The 17499-nt window shown below is 32.2% G+C and overlaps 1 protein-coding gene across 1 annotated transcript; it reads left to right on the top strand.

Annotated features, from left to right (window-relative positions):
- Positions 1–1071: 1071 nt before the first annotated feature.
- LOC137921745 (A disintegrin and metalloproteinase with thrombospondin motifs 17-like) lies at positions 1072–9549 on the top strand. Its single transcript, XM_068764564.1, has 5 exons — positions 1072–1170; positions 4978–5401; positions 6806–6911; positions 8560–8697; positions 9444–9549. Exons 1-5 carry the CDS (start codon positions 1099–1101, stop codon positions 9508–9510), a joined length of 807 nt encoding a protein of 268 aa, XP_068620665.1. The 5' UTR covers positions 1072–1098; the 3' UTR covers positions 9511–9549.
- The last annotated feature ends 7950 nt before the right edge of the window (positions 9550–17499 follow it).

Genomic DNA, 17499 nt, shown 5'->3' with positions numbered 1-17499 from the left:
CTTGTTGGAATATGAAAAACATTTTCTTATTATGACGACAAAGTTAATAGTTATAGCCGCCATCAGGCCTAGGGGGCGCCAGGGTTTTATTGCACACGGGCGCTACACGAACTAGAGCAGGCCCTGTGCACTATACATGTTGCGTACTAAATAATTGTCGAAATTAAAAAAGCTTTCAAATCATTAACTTCAGATGTTATCGACTTAATTCGTCGATATCGACTAAAATTGCGTTTTCACTGTGTATTTATTTATATTTCAGAATGGAGTCGATAAATGATCATATGTATGATATTTGTATAATATCTTCATCACATTAGCAACAAGATGTTTGCTCCAAGTATCCTTCCCATCTTCCTACAACGCGATACAACCTGCACCTAAATCTCTGGAATGCTGAGAAGTTACATCTCTAGTCCATCCTCTTTCGACGGCTTATTACGTCTGTTATATTTTTTTAACTTTTTCTTTATAAATTTTTAGCTTATTATTGTTCGTTTTACGGTTTATAGAACTTAAAATATAAAATTATGCATTATGTTTATTTATCACTAGCGATTTCGCGTCTTGTGTGTATGTTGCTTTATATTTAGTCATGATCTGTTTCTCGTTATTAAAACCCCGATATTCTAGACTTCGTACATATTTAACTAACATTGCTTCGCGGTTAGTGTGAATACAGCTTTATCTTTGATAATAAACTCCTTCTATTTATTAGAAGTAGAAGCATAAGAATGATAATACTGCAAGAAACAGGCCTACTAACAAAGATTACTATGATTGACAGGTTTGCGCTACCCGGATCGCCCCTCCGCCGATGATGTATCGCTTTGCGTTTAGTGTGCAATAGTCTTAGCCTTTGGTCATCACCACCAACCATCATCTTAGTTACCAAACCAACTTACTTCTATGCTCTGTGTTTTAACATTAACCAATTCGCGTCGAGTGTGTGCATAGCTTTACGTCATCATCTTCTGCTTATCAGAGCTCGCGGCATGCTGTAAATTTATCGCTTTGCGTCTAGTGTGTGCGTGGCCTTACTCGCAAGTTTCGCTTAGTCCGGTGCAGGCAACGCCGTGGCCGCCACGCGAGCCCGAAATGAAATATCTGTTCATATGTATGATTTGTTGTGCGTTCGACATCGGAAATGGAAGGATCGCTAGTGATTTTGTAAGTTTTCTTGTTGTGTACAGTATTTATTTGTTTTAAATTCGATTTGTAAATGAAATTTGATTTAATATTAATTATAAGTGAATGTGTTCGTGTTTGTTTGTATGAAAACTACGACTGTCTGTTTCGATAAAACAAAACCTTTTGAAGTTATCAATGAGGTTTAAGATTCTGAATTGGGGACCAAGGACCAGTAAGCGCAGCGTGGGATGTTCGCCCACGGGGTGGACAGACGATCTAGTTAAGTTTGTCTATTCATCTTCCTGTCACTAGATATAGCCCACTTCCAACCGATCTTATCGGATTTATGGGGGAGTTCCACGTTCAAAATTCACGTCTCATGACTTACAAGTTAGGTGCTGGGCTGCACAACCTTAAGACTCCAGTTATCTCTCCTGCTATGTTTCCTACCAACCACCATTGCAACTTATCAATCTACTGGTTCATTTTACTTCCGTTCATAAGCGGATCTTCTCATTCATAAACATTTTTTGTACTTTAAACTTACGTATAAGAAAGTGTAGTTAAATCAAGTTCTTTCAAAGAGATACTTGTGACGAATAACTCACTCGTCAATTCTGAAAATGATTTTTGTAGATTTTTTATTAGAACTAACTATTTTTGTAATTGTTTCTCACGCTTCTGATCCTCATCTCGAGAAATAACATAGTGTTTGAGCTATTCGCTTTGCCTTTGGTAAAATATATCTCTAGTGTTTTCTTTTTATAACTGTCTTTCGTAATAGTCACTAATAAGTTAATAATTGAGTGTTCTAACTTCGCCAAACATCGAGTTACATGGCAACGCTTAGCGACAGCACCGGTAGATGACCATTATTACAGGAGTTTACGAATGAAAAGAGAAATTAACTATAAAATTTGATATAGAATCTTTATCTATGTCTTGGACAATGAAAACATTATCTATTTATTTCTCCAACACCACATGTCAAAGGCATCAATACGCTTCCTTTCTATCGCTCTTTAAACGTATATGATTTTGCTTCGTAAATATGATATAAATGTCTTCTTCTCCTTCCTTCAACAATCCTCTTCCATCTCGTTCTATCCCTCGCCGATATTTGTGAAGGTGACTTCCTTCCAATACTCCTGAAATCTTCCTCAATAAATTGCAGCCACCTCTTTCTGGTTCTTCCTCTGGGTGTTTTTTTGTTGCGTGGTCCACCTGGAGTTGGTATTAACAGCACTTGTATGGATCATTATTTCCAAGTGACTTGCTGATTTTGATAATCATTTCATTGCAAATCATTAAACTTAAGCCTTACATGGTACACACTGTTTTCTTTTCGTGCCGGTCCGAAAATTGGTTTCAAGATTTTCCTTTCAAAAATTGCTATTTTTACTTTGCTTTTTTGTGTCATCGTCATAGTTTCTGATGATAGGGCTATATGAAATAATAAAAATTATGTCACAAGTATATATTGATACGGATATGCCTTTAACAACCTGAAGTTTTTTTTTATTAGTAGCTTAAAAACTCAATGTTTTTAAAATATCCGATGTTCTATTTTAGTTTCGTAATCACTTTTTTTTAAATTATATATTAACATCAATAGCTCAATTTAAAAGCAATTACATTTTCAATCATCGGGAGTTCCCTGCAGACGTAATAGTAAATTACAGTTAAATTATGTCTATATAAAAAATTGTCTATTTTGCTTTGAACACGTCATTGCGTTTTTATTTAATAGAAGTTACTTCACCCATCTATAAACAGCAAGATATTTATAATTTATTTACGCAACATAAAAATAGAGATAGTCTCGTATATAAAAAAGCCCTTTTTATATTTTAATTTTCGAATTGATTATTCAAAAGGCATATCAATGTAAATAAAATAATAATACATATCTGCTATATCAATGAACATGAATGTATCCACTGTGACCTGAGTAAAGCCTTCATAGAAGTAATTAAATTTTATTTATCTCAGTTGTAATAAAAGTCTTTTAAATTATGTGTACACTTAAATGAACAACATCAAAGTCAAAGAAATCGTCTCTTCATAAACCATTGAATATACAGGATGATAATTTACAGGTGTAAAAGTATTAGCATATTTATATTATGATATAACTTATCAGAAAATTGAAAGTTTTAGAAACAATAAATAAAGGAATAATAATATAGTAAGAAGTATATTTTTCAAAATTATTATATATTAAAATTAAGTATTTATTACAATGTGTTTTTGCAAACTTTTAACCAAAAATTATCGCAAGGATAACGTACACTGGATGTTTAGAAATAGGTGTAAGAGCTTTAATGATGACATCCCCATTTCAAATACTTCGTTGTCTATTATTACTGGAACCATTTTTTGGATATTATTTACATTGACAGCATAGCATTCACTCCTTTAAAGTTTTTATATTTGAAACCAATCACCTTTATATTATTCACATCTGTATAAGATATATTAAAATTTGATTACATATAAGGTCAAAGTCGAAAAAAAAATTGAAAAAAAAAGTGTGAAGTGTCAAACAAGTATTAAAAGGTGAAATATTAAATAATCACTATCTATCTATCTTTGTCTATCGTTAAAAATGAATAGAGACGAGTTTAGTTTTGCGAATTTTGCCGAACTTATCAGATCCCAAACGCTGTTTAAAACGAACCAATACACAACTAATGTCTTACTCTCTCTAACCTATTCCATAAAACTTTCTTAGTATAATATGATTTTTATACTGATCTTTTATACTGATACCTTATTCGTTCGTTCTATGCGAAAAGAAGGCGTAACATAACGCGAGACAAAAACTAATAATCAAAACAGAAAAATCACTTTCATATTTAACTTTTGCGATATTTATAATCATCTACAAATATTTATAATACAAGAAATAGTGTGCACGTGAGCGTGAGTGCGCGTTTGTGCAAGTGTGCGTGTGTGTCTGTGTTTGTGTGTTCATATGAGTTAAGAAAATCTGTCACCGTCATCATCATTATTTCAGACGTAAGACATCCACTGGACATAAGCCTGCCCTATAAAAATGTTAAAAGGAGTTTTCAAATTCTTATTTAGAGTTAATACTAAATATTTGAAATATACAGAATGATTATAGGTGTGAAACATTTTAAGTAAATAAATACATTTAAAAAACTTTTAAGTTAAACGGTTTTTTGATACCCATATTGTGGTAGTTGTGGAAAAATATGTACCTAGTCCGCCATATTGGAATGGCGTCCATCTTGAATTTTAAATTTTGACATAATCATCGTCGTACTAGTGTAGCCCTTTCATTTGATACCCATATTGAGGGGGTTAAGGAAAAATATGTAATCCGCTATTTTGTATCGGTGGCCATCTTAGATTTATAATGTTATTGATTTTATTATATTGTATTGTCATCTTAATTTAATGTGTGTACCAAATTTCAGATCAATCTGACAACGGGAAGGTGCTTAAATTTCAATTTCTAATTTTGACCCAAATAAATAAACAAATAAATTCCGTACGGGTCGAACTAAATATAAAACCGCTTAAAAATCAATGGTTACGGAAATAATAAATAATGTAATGATGATATAGTAACAAAAAAAAGTTTTCAAAATTCGAACACGACATTTTAAAATTTATCATTGATTACTTTATACTGATAGAAGTTAATGGATTCTCGCATTCCATTGTAAAAAAAATATTTCGGAGGGATCATTTTATACAGGGTAATTGAAAATTCGTGTAAAAGTATTTTGTACATATTATCTTTAAGTTTTTATATTTCACCAATCATCATGTACATTATTATTTATATTTAGAATATAATTTTTTTGTTAACAGGATTTATATAAAAACTCACATCGATTCAATTTAAGTAAACAACAACACAAAACGAATGACGTAACAATAAATATAATGATACATTTAGACAAGGTTCTTACGAACAAACTTGTTAAAGAATACGGTGCAAAGACGAGAAAGAGATTAAAACAAATATCAAATGGAATTTTGAACGAAGTACAAAATGCCTATAAGCACGCGAGCCTTGACCAAAATATTCGATTTAAACTCCAAGATACAAGATTCCTAAAGAATAACACTAAAGTTGTTAAAATGGACGAAAACGGGAGTACATACCTGAAAAGCTACTGTGAATGGCAGAGCCAGAAGAAAACGGCAGATAATTGGTACTTCTCTGTTCTTCTCACTGGATTAGACGTGTATTACGTCAGCAAGACTGGAGAGAAAGTAAGAAGAAGTACAGGTGAAATAGTTGTAACTATTTATTTATCAAAGATAAAACTTCAATACTTATAAAGCTATAATACTTATAGGTATGTATTGGCAATTGTTATGACTTCAGAATTTTTAGACCTAGGTCATGACATAACGTTGTATGCCATTGCCGTTTGCAAGCAGCAACGATATATTAGAATACGATTTTAGGGTCGATACACTGTACTATGCTATAATAAAATATATAGCATCATCCTATTTCTTCCAATATACACCTATCCCCCGATTTAACGATTTGTTTTACACGTTTTCGCTCTTACACGATTTTCACAAAAAAATCGAAGCAATTGTCAATAACCGATTTTATTACCATCTCTCATAATGTAAATATTTCTGCTTCAAACATCTAATCGGCACAAATAACTTCGAGTGATGAAAGTGAATTCGAACCTTCGATTCCGAAAAAAAGAATGAGAGTAATTTCTGACAGTGACAAAGGATAATAAAACACCTTTTGGTTTTATTTTTTGTTCTTCTGTTTAACGTATTGTAATTGAATAAAAAAACAGCGTTTCCTTAATATATTAATAATTTTAACTTGTCAATGCATTTTATTTTTATTTCTGTGTACACCTAAAAATATTGAAAAAAAACACAACTGATAAATAGCAAAATTATGCATTTTCCGCAAGCTTTTCGATTTATACGTTTTTCTCAGGAACATATATACCGTGTAAATCGGGGCATAGGTGTATTTGGTTTACCTGAAAGAATATTCTTTAAAGCTTTATCCTAAATTCTATAAGTTATGAAAACATACACATTTCAGAATGCGAAGTAATAACTATAATTCTCTAATTATAATTTATTTTTTTATTTAATGTTATTTTTTAAATTTGTCCCCCAAATCAATTTATATTTCCTACAAATGCAAATAAATAAAATCGTTTTATGCATATCAAGCAACTATAACATTCGCTTACTTAAAAAAAATTAGATACGTATTAACATATAAGTTGACGTTGATGGTGTTAGCCCGGGAGCTTTTACAGGTTCATCAGAGCTGATTTCACAAAGCGTAAGGATCCGTGGACTTCAAAGAATCAAATATTTATTGGTTTTTCTCTATGTATAACTTCTCGCATCAAAGGACAGCGCGTTGCAAACGGCTGCTAGCGCCATCTATTGAAGCCATTGAAACTATAGCTTTCTGGCAAACCAAAAAAATATGAAAATTTCTTTACTTATATAGTTGTTGAAAAATTTACGTTCATATAAATTAATGAGATTTATTACCATAAATGAAGTAAAAAGCAATAAATTAATGCAGTCAGATTCGTCTAAATATATCGTCTTACGGAATGCCCAATAAGTAATTGTACTTTGCGTTCAATCTCTGGGATGTATAATTGATTTTATTGTCTTAATATAGGTCGTGGCTACGTTGGAGGTATTTGCTCTACAAAGAAGAGCTGCGCTTTACTCGAATGGCATCCGAGGAACATTGGCTATTTATTGTCCCATGAGATCGCACATAGGTATGACTACAACTGTTTCATTTTATTACAGTTGTGAATGAAAGGTTAGACCAGAGTTCCCCAAACTTTTTTGTGTCGTAGACCCCTTGCCATGGTTTTCCGTGTTGGGTAGACCCTATACTTACCTGATATTGATTTCCTGTAATATCTAACTATAGTGAAATTTAGTGTTAAAAACTTAAAGTAAAAATGTTAACTTATACCTTTATTAATTGAATTTAAATTAAAACTACTTAAAATAAAATTTTGTATCTGTTATGTAAAATATACGTAACATTAAATAAACTATAAATAAAATAACATAAGCAATAAGTCAATATTTTTAGTGAGAAGGATGAATCTGATGCGTTTTCAATTTTGTAAGGTTTAATCTTAGATCTCCTCGGCTAATGATGTCCAGCCTGTTTCTTTTTTTCTTCATAGGTACTTTTATAAATAATGTAAATGTTTTGATATTATAAGATAGTAGGATGTAAGTAAATAGGTACTATCAGTGCATGAGTTGAGACCCCCATTTTCATTTCATGGACCCCCAATTTTTTTTTCGTTAACGTAGACCCCTTGCAGGTTGTCATAGACTCCTAGGGGTCGATATAGACCACTTTGGGAATCACTGGGTTAGACTATCGCCCGGTAGACGCAGTTCCCCACTAGATGAACTGATGACATTGTTAAAGACAGAAGAAGTTGCTGATAGCAGAGCAAGACTGATAATCACAGTTATCTATTAGGGAAGTTTAGACTTGCGTGAGCGTCCATCAGCTAATATGGTGATGATGAAGTGGCGCATGTTTTACAGTTTCACCAGATAATAACCTTCAATCATTAATCCAACATCATCATAGCAATCATCTTTCAAAAATTCATGACCATCGTGATCAGTTTTTTTTATTTAGTTAACGAAAATGTAAGTAGTATAGGGTTGTTCTTCCAGTGAAATTATTATTCTTTATCGGTTTTGGGCCTTTCTCAATATTCCTTTCATTGTCACAAATCCTGGCTGTTCTTCAATCTAACTGCAATATATAATTTGTTGAAATTCTGGATCGATGCCCACGGACCAGCAAGCCCAGTGTAGGGCGACCATCCATAAGATAGACATACGTACTTATTATGGTCGGAAAACAATGGATGCGATTTCGAGCTGTTGCTATTGGGTATGTATGGGGGAATGGTGGGGGTGCATGTTACCGGCAGTAAATAGCTACTTCCGCTATGTAGCAGTAGTCGTACAATGAAGTGCACCGCCCGTCAGCCCGCTGATAAATGCGCATGCGGCAAGCAATGTGGTTATTTTCCTTCTCAATTTGATTTTACTTTTTTATTTTATTTTTCGTGTTTTATAATAATTAATTTCATCTACCTTTATTAATTTATTTCTGCGCCACCCAAACTGTTTAACTGGTAGAAAAAGCCTTCGGCATTAAGTTCGCCGATATACATAAAATGTAAATAGGGTTTAAATGAATAAATAAAAATAATGAGCCCAGTACAATACAATCTCTTTTATCAATTTTTCTATCTATATGTCATGCTTTTATATATGAATAAGATGAAAGAAGGATTTTTGTGATTAAATACGGTCTCATGTCTGACATGTGATTATAGCAAAAATCATGAAATTTCACTGGTGATGTTACTATTTCAGTTTGGGCATCAACCATGACGGAGCACCATATAACCAGTGTCATGGACAAAGGCAGATGATGGGTGCGCGCTACGATCCCATCAACCACCCACGCGTTTGGTCTCCGTGCAGTAAATACGCCTTGAAAAGATTTTTGGGGTAATACTTGCCTATTCATAAGCCTTGTTCCTTGGTGTTATTTCTCGAAATTGACATACATAGTGATCAGTTAGATATAAAATATTTAAAATTATAAATGTAAAGCTCATTCGCGTCAAAAGATTTTTCAAAATTTTAATTACTATATAGATTAAATATTTGATGGAATCAGGTGTTACCTCGCGGAAGTCCATCCTAAGCAAGAAAAGGACCAATATTTAGCCACTTCCGCACATGCAGTGGTAGTCGTGCAATAAAGTGTACCGCCCGCCAGCCCGCTGATAAATGCAGAGTCAGACTCTGTGTTTGGCACTAATCGGTGTAACATAACTCCTGTAGATGCCCCGTGGAGGGGTGAAACACGTGTTGAGTAATTTGGTGGTGGCGGTTGTGTGATTCGCATTGTTTGCCGCATACGCATTTTTCAGCCGGCTGGCGGGCGGTGCATTTCGTTGCACGACTACCACTGCATGTGCGGAAGTGGCTAAATATTGGTCCTTTTCTTGCTTAGATTAAATAGTTTCGGACTTTGTACTGCCAAATGTCATTACCCTTTACCATTAATATAGAAAAAAATAAATAATAGTGATCATCAATTTCTAATCACCCTGTGTAAATTAAAAGCTTTTTACTGATAAATAAGCTATAAGTTCACCCCTTTAAGCTTTTACATCTATCACAATGTATATAAACACTTTGTATATACAATTCTTTAGATAGTAAAAATGTTTTATATTTGTTTTCAGAAGCGAAAAGTCTTGGTGTCTACATCCAGGGGCGGAGAAAATTAAAAGGAAATCCTACGTATCTTGAATGTGAATGTGATATTAGGCATAAGCAGATCCTGTGCAATTATTTATGTACGCATGTTTTATGAATAAACTAACTTTTGTACTTCATTTGTATAGTTACAATTTCGAATATGATTCTGAATTCTTTAAAAGCAATTAAAAAAACTGGCTAATAATGGTTACATAGCATCATCTCATAAAAATATTCAATGATATATGTATGTCTCCTGTCTTTACATTTTTGACAAGATTTGATCCACACAAATAGCTTCTGTCGAGAACAGAAGCTGCCACCTACAATCGAAAACCATAGTCAATAACTATGCTACTTTTATTCCATATTCGTTAAATAATATCGAACACTCTACATTTATAACAATTATATTTATTAGTATGACCCAAACACATAAAAGACATGAACAAAAATTAAATTATTAATAAATATCTTTAACTTATATGCAGTATATTATATATTTTCATAGTAAAATACGAGTACATATGATTATGATATATACGTTTCAGTCCATAGACGCCCCCTGCAAGAAGAGTAGTGACCCCGACGTGATCCAATGTGGAGATAGTTTCCTTATGTGTTTTTCCTGCTTGGAAAGAAACATCTCCACAAATGATTTAAAAGTTTTATTAGTCGAGCCAATCAATTAAATACAGAGAAATATCAATCGAATGATATTAGAGTTGTGATGCAAGCGACGTGAATTTAGCGTTGGGACGTTTGGCTGACTAGGGATGCGAACGCGCGCAGAGCCTGAAAAGCTGCGCGTGAGTCGGTCGTAGCGCAGTTCCTTACTCGACACAGGGCCGCACTCAGTAGTCCCCACATATCTATGGAGGGATATACCATCGCCACGCTTGACAGGTGGGTTGGCGATCGCAGTGTAATATTATGGTACGCAAAAAACCCCGCTGCTGCCTATCCTGTAAACTTGTTGGTGAACAGAGGCAATCCTATGTAATTAATGCACAAAGTACTAATTACACGAAATTGTATCCCGGGAATCCAACACGCGAACTACTATGACAAGTCCAAGTTTTCTACTTCTGCGCTACCATTGCTCCGACTGATTACGGTAAACATGACATTGATTATTGTATAAATGAACAAACAATTTTTTTATTAATTACGTGCAATTTATTTAATAACGAGCAAATTTAAAAATCAGAAGAATTGCTATTTAAAAGTTGCAGGCATCTTTAAAAATATATCTGTAAGTATTATATGCAATGTTTCGCTGCATTGTCAGTAGTTACAGTTCTAAATGAAAATTATTATTTATAAATCCTGTTAGATAAAGAAAGATGCGGTGTGATTTTCGCAACAGACGATTTTTTAACTTTGATAGATAAGCAATTCTCTGCGTTATCTCCTATAGGTAAGAAATTAGAGAGAGCCTTCGTTGACACTTGTGAAACACTAGCCTAGTGATTATTGTAGGAAGAAAATCATTCTTTATTGCACCAAAATATTTACGTAGACGATTGTTTACGTTGTTTTACATAAACATTGGTTTTTCAGGATAATAATGTGATTGATATAATTTAACATAAAATAATAGAAAAACTTACCCTTAGTTACAAAATGCTTTAACGAGGTAATAAATTGATTAATGTTTATTTATTTAAACTGAATATCAATTTATTCATTTTAACCATTTCTTCATTTCTACTTCGATACTTCGATAGAAGAATGTCACAAGAGCCCAATTTGAGAGAAACTAATAAAATTAAAATAAACTGTAATAAATTTTTTTTAACGATTTTTTATCTAAAATCCTACAAAAAACTCATTAAGGATTTTTTAAAAAATCTTAGTAATTAAGGATTCTATAGACACCTCATTTAAAATTTCCAGGCAATAAGAAGACTGGTATTTTTTTTCCTAGGACGGTAAGTCTGTCTATAACATTTAAGTTAAAATAGATAAAAACCGAATCTAAGATCTTGAAGGCTTTTCCAGAAAAAGACTGTACCGACTGTTTTGAGGACTGGAAAAAGCGTTCGGATGGAGATGAAATTAATTTTGGAACAACTATTAAAGAATTTAGATTTTTATAAATAAATTCACTTTACTCTTTGATCACAGTATTATATTGAGAGTAATCTACAATACAAACATTATAATATGTACGTGAATAAAGATAAAAAAATTCTTTAATTGAATAGGCTTTTACAAGCACTTACGAAATGTCAATCAACATAAAATGTCGTTATTGTTGTCCCTACACCAGCTACCATTGCTTCAGAATAAATATTATATAGATTTGATTTAACACTAAAACTAGAATCATGCCGTGACAGCAAAATGTTCACAAAAAGTTGCAATAATAGGAAACGTCCGATACATTTCCTATTATTGCGTTTTTGTATAAAATGTTTCACTTTCACCGAAACAAGGCCTGTTAAGCCTTGCTAATATTGCGGTAACAACGTATTCGCATCACGTCGCTCTGTGTCGTGGATATATCACCATATTTGTATGCGGGTGTCGAAAAAAAAACCGAAAGTTGTTTTCGGTTAGCGGCGAAAGTTAATTTCTATAATGCGAGAATGAATTGATGAAGCTAATTAGGATGTTACACTCTGTGAGCATTTAGCTAACGAAACAGATTTAAAGAAAACGCCTATCTCACTGCACTACTTATCTTTGTCAGTCATATTTTATTTTACTCGTCTATTTCATACTTTATTTATTTATTAAACTTTTCAAAAATGAATGTAAAACCTAAATTCCTTTAGACATTCTCTACCAGTCAACCCAAAGTGGTGCAGAAAATTAGTAGTCAGGTGTCTAAAACTCATACAAAAGTTAATTAGTTATATAAACACATGTTACATTTACATGGTAAATACTATACTCAGTATATATTTACGTATAAAATATATTTAAATAAGAGGACATATTATATGCATAAATTAGACATACATTTGTATAAATGTATATACATAATTCGGTATCAGATATTAGATTAGCTATTATGATTCTTCTGCGAATAGATGTAGAACCTGAAACTCATACAAAAGTTAATTAGTTATATAAACACATGTTACATATACATGATAAATACTATACTCATTATATATTTAGATATAAAAATATATTTAAATATGAGAATATAATATATGCATAAATTAAACATACATGTATATAAATGTATTTACATAATTCGTTATCAGGTATTAGATTAGCTATTATGATTCTTCTGCGAATAGATCTAGAACCTAATTTTTGAACATATAACGGTATGCTGCATGCCGACGGGAAGCGTGTTCCGAAGTAAACAGCTTTGGACAGGTAAAGAAAAATTAACGAAGTCAAATTTGTATGAAGAACAAAGTAGTGGAACATTATTTGACGATCGTACATTTCTTTGATGTACCATAGATTTGTATAGAAAAAAAAAAGGTAACATTTATGTTTTAAAAGAAACAACATATCTATAAAAGTTTCCAAATATTATATCTCACTATCATAATACGGAGCTCCTGAAAGACTGTCTGTTCTGTTGTTCCACACACTATCAGGGTCTCTGTTTTCTTTTTATGGCCCTCTTTTCTTTTTTGGTCACGTATCTTAATCTCTGACAGATACATAACTTACGAAATATTTACTCCTGTATTTTGTACTTTATTTTTCTTCCATCCATCACACAATCTCGCATTGTCTTATTTTTATAGCTTTTATTAACATTCTGTTTCACACATCGCTTTCTATACGTATATAATTTTTAGCTGTTAAAATTTGTTTTATTATTAATTTATTACATATACATATATACATAATTTATACATATACTTGACCTCAGGTTTTGTTCATAGTTATTATTTTACGACCTCCTCGCAGTATTGCAAGGACCAGTAGCGGCATCCTGCAATCTTTTCATACAATATATCCGGATTTTAATTAAGTATACATAGATAGAAAATGCTAGACGGCCAAGAAAATTTAACTTTATATTTATATTATTCAATTAAAATTACATCATATAAATAAAATTAAATCGACAAATATTTTCAAAACTCAATATAAACTCGAAAAATTTGGTTAATTTTTAATTTTTTATTTCCCGTAAGGTAACAAGAAGACTTTAGCTAAAAAAAAACTTCTTTTCCCGAACAAAACTAAAGAGTAAATTAAAACATCTGTGCGTAGAAAATTTAATGTTAAATTATAAAAACAAAAAGAAAGGAAGCTTGGAAAAATATATCATGTTTCAACCAAATGTTATCGCATTATTAATATAATCATGTAAGATAGAAAACTATTTATCATATTTTTATTATAAAGTCAATGTGTTATTAGGTCTATTAAGATGGTGATAGGTCAATAAATTTTGACGAACATGTATCAGTATAGCTAATATCAGAAATAAAAATACCTGTATAATTAATAATCTTTAGAAACTACATGACCTCAACTGCTAAACCCAAAACACAATAGTTACAGTTACATACGTTCGACACCCATTGTGATCGAATTAACGCGAAATTCGTTCAGAGACAAAAGGTTTACTGTACAGTACCACGGGTCAGAAATCACGTGTTGTGCTCACTCGGAAACCAGTGTCAAAATTACAGTGAAACTAGTTTAAATCTATATAAATGAGATTACTTGACAAACGCGATATAAGGAAACTATCTGAGATTACCATCGCAACATTTCGCGTCTTAAGTGGCAGCGAGTACATTGCTCGTGCAACAGACGAATAGACGCGACGTGTAAAGTTCGTATGAAGTGGCAGGAGCCAGTGGGAAGCCAGTATGAAGTGGCAGGTGATCCGTGGACGTCTATCAACTGATATGAAGATGATCTGTGCTTTTACACTATAAAGTTACAAAATCAGAAGTTTCTTTTCACGTAGACATTTACATGAGCTTTTGAATTTTCCAACATTCTAATAATATAAATAGTAAGCTACCACCAGTTCGGAACTGTGACCTGTTCAGAAGAGCTGGTAATAAACTCAACAGTTGCTCGTTTAAACGAAATTTAACAGTTTTTTATGTTTACATTTTAATATCAATCATGTAAATTAATCAAAAAACCATGGTCCACACATTTCGATCAAATAAAAACTAATAATTGCTATAATAAGATTTATTTAATAATATACTTTTGATTTTTGGATTTTAAACTAAGAAATGTCTAAGACATCTCGTTGAACTTTATTATATATGTATGATACCCAGGAAGGATTTCTGATCATAATATAGTTATAAGATTAGCATATTTTTTTGCTACTTAATTTTGAGGTATTTATTATTATACCATCTATGTATATATATCAATATGGGTGCACATGACCACCGGCTGCCTTATATTTGGCGCGGAAGGAATTGGTTGCCAATTTCGGTTGCAGAAAAGAATAGAGGAGGTCGTCATGCTAACAGAAGACGAAGAAAGACGCCACATCTTTTTAGAGTACTGCAAAGAGGTTACAAATGACGTAATTAAAAAAAAAAAAAAATAGTCGGATAAGAAATGAATGAGGTACAAATTGAGACTATGGAATATAAAACTAAACAAAATGAAATGGCCATGTAAATATAAACAGAAGTAAATATAATACTAAAAATAAAATAAAAAAAGTATTATGGAGGTCAAGACGAAGTAAGAAAGGAAAATAAAGTATGGAAATAAATGATACATTATGCGACGTATAAAATAAAGTTGTGTGGGAAATATTGAGAACGATATAAGATGAGGCTAAAATTAAATTATTCAATGAAAAACTTTCAAAAAAATAATATCCTTGTGTACCCAAAGGAGATGTACGAGAAGCAATCTGTAATAAGGGGTATATATAGTATTCAAATTCAGTGTGATCAATTATCGTATTAGCAGAGTAATTTTAGAATTATTCAACTGTCGTGTAATACTTCTGAATTATTAAATAATTAATAAAAGTAATCAGATATTAACAACATTTTAAATAAAAGATTGAAATTAATTTGCCTACATTTAGGATAGCGTTTTCGGATACTTTTTATTTATTTGTTTTTACTATCTGTTCCCGCAGACTTGGTAATCTCCAGTTTCTGTTAGATGTCTGCGCTGTTAGCTTTGTGGGGTTGTTACAACTTCTTCAGTCAAAGAGCTGGGGCAGAGGTTGGCAAGGTTTTCAATGTGAAGAGTGAAATACTAAATAAAAAATTCATAGCGATCGCCAATTATTTTCTGACCTAACGATTATTAAAAAATAATATTCATATTTATAAAACATGTTCATTTTATAATTTATACATTTAATTACAGAACAAGGTTATTATTAATCGTAAATAAATACAGAAGAATGTTTGTAAGCATATTAAAGATGGCGGCGAACAGTAACATTTAATACAAAATTATTTTAATGGGATATTTGCGCTGCCATATCAACTCCAATTTTTTCATTATCGATCATATACGATGTTTTGAATTTCTTGTCTAAATTAACAATAGTTTAAGGGCGTACTAAATTTAATCGAACGGCACAGTGGCGCGGTGTTACCGACCTCTGGATATGCGCGAAGTAAAATTTAAATTTCTCCTGTTACTACTTCTGCCCGATCTCAGCTCAACTCGGATATTATGTGATGCGTCTGTATGACTCTGGTACGCTGTTCCTTCATCCCTCTGGGTGATGTTAGGAGAAGTAGTCCTCGTTCTGCAACGGTAATAGTCGTCTTAGCTGAGACTGTACTGTGAGTTATAAAAAAATATTTTATCATATTTCAGGATTATCACATTGTACAGGATGACTTGATTTGATGAATGATGATTTTTTTAAAACTTTTTGCCGACTAATCAGCCTTACGTTTACAAATTTAATTCTTCCTTTTTTACTCGTTCAGGAAACTTCAAAACTAGTTACATTTTACAGGCGATTTATACAACAATGGTCATTACAAGTTTCCGCCTTTTGCATTATTTACATTGTGAGGACGTGCAAAAGGATCATAATTCTACATAGAAGAAAGTTACTCAATAATATATATATATATACATGTGCATGTACACATACATATGGATACGATATATAAATAAATAAAAAAACTTTATTATTTTAAATTAAGGAACTAAAGAAACCGTTATGTATTTACGCCTTAATGAATATGGATTGACACTAAAAACATCAAATTCTAAATCATTCACGGGGCACGCAACAAAAATGAAATATTTCGATAGTTACTGCGACCATTGGGAACAGAGAGTGGCTTAGGGTTTCTCTGCTGATAAGATGGAACGTGTTTTAATATATAACTAACAAACTCGGAACAATCGACAGAGCCATTTAAAATTTTAGCGTGATACATGATATCTGTCAACTCCCTGCGCTTCACCAAGGGCAGTAGATGGTGACGCCTGCATCGATTGAGATAATCACTCATGTAAACCACATTTATATTGAAGATAGCAGGAACCGGTGTTGTCAACACTACTTAGGATTCCAAATCTGAAATCCATATTCTACGATACTCCGTAGAACAGTATAGAACTTATTTTTTATTAAACGGTTTTACTTAGTTCGACCCGTACGGAATTTATTTGGGACAAAATTAGAAATTGAAATTTAAACATCTTCCCGTTGTCAGATTGATCTGAAATTTGGTACACACATTTAATTTAGATGACAATACAATATAATAAAATCAATAACATTAAAAATCTAAGATGGCGCCCATACAAAATGGCGGATGACATATTTTTCCTTAACCCCCGCATTATGGGTATCAAATGAAAGGGCTACACTAGTAAAACACGATGATTATGTCAAAATTTAAAATTCAAGATGGGTGCCGTTCCAATATGGCGGACTAGGTACATATTTTTCCACAACCACCGCAATATGGGTATCAAAAAACCGTTTAACTTAAAAAAAATTTAATGTATTTATTACCTGCTTAAAGTTAGATGAACTTCTAATAACGAAACCGAGCCCTTCACTGGTTTAAGATACAATAAAATCTTTGTGTTTGTTAAAATTCGTACCTACTTTCGTACCTATAACTAATT

This window comes from Battus philenor, unplaced genomic scaffold, assembly GCF_028537555.1.
Source record: "Battus philenor isolate CCGP_79_NKW_IND1 unplaced genomic scaffold, ilBatPhil1.0.hap1 SCAF_19, whole genome shotgun sequence".
NCBI lineage: Eukaryota > Metazoa > Arthropoda > Insecta > Lepidoptera > Papilionidae > Battus > Battus philenor.
The sequence above is the reverse complement of the archived record's forward strand: the minus strand, read 5'-3'. Positions and strand labels throughout refer to the sequence as shown.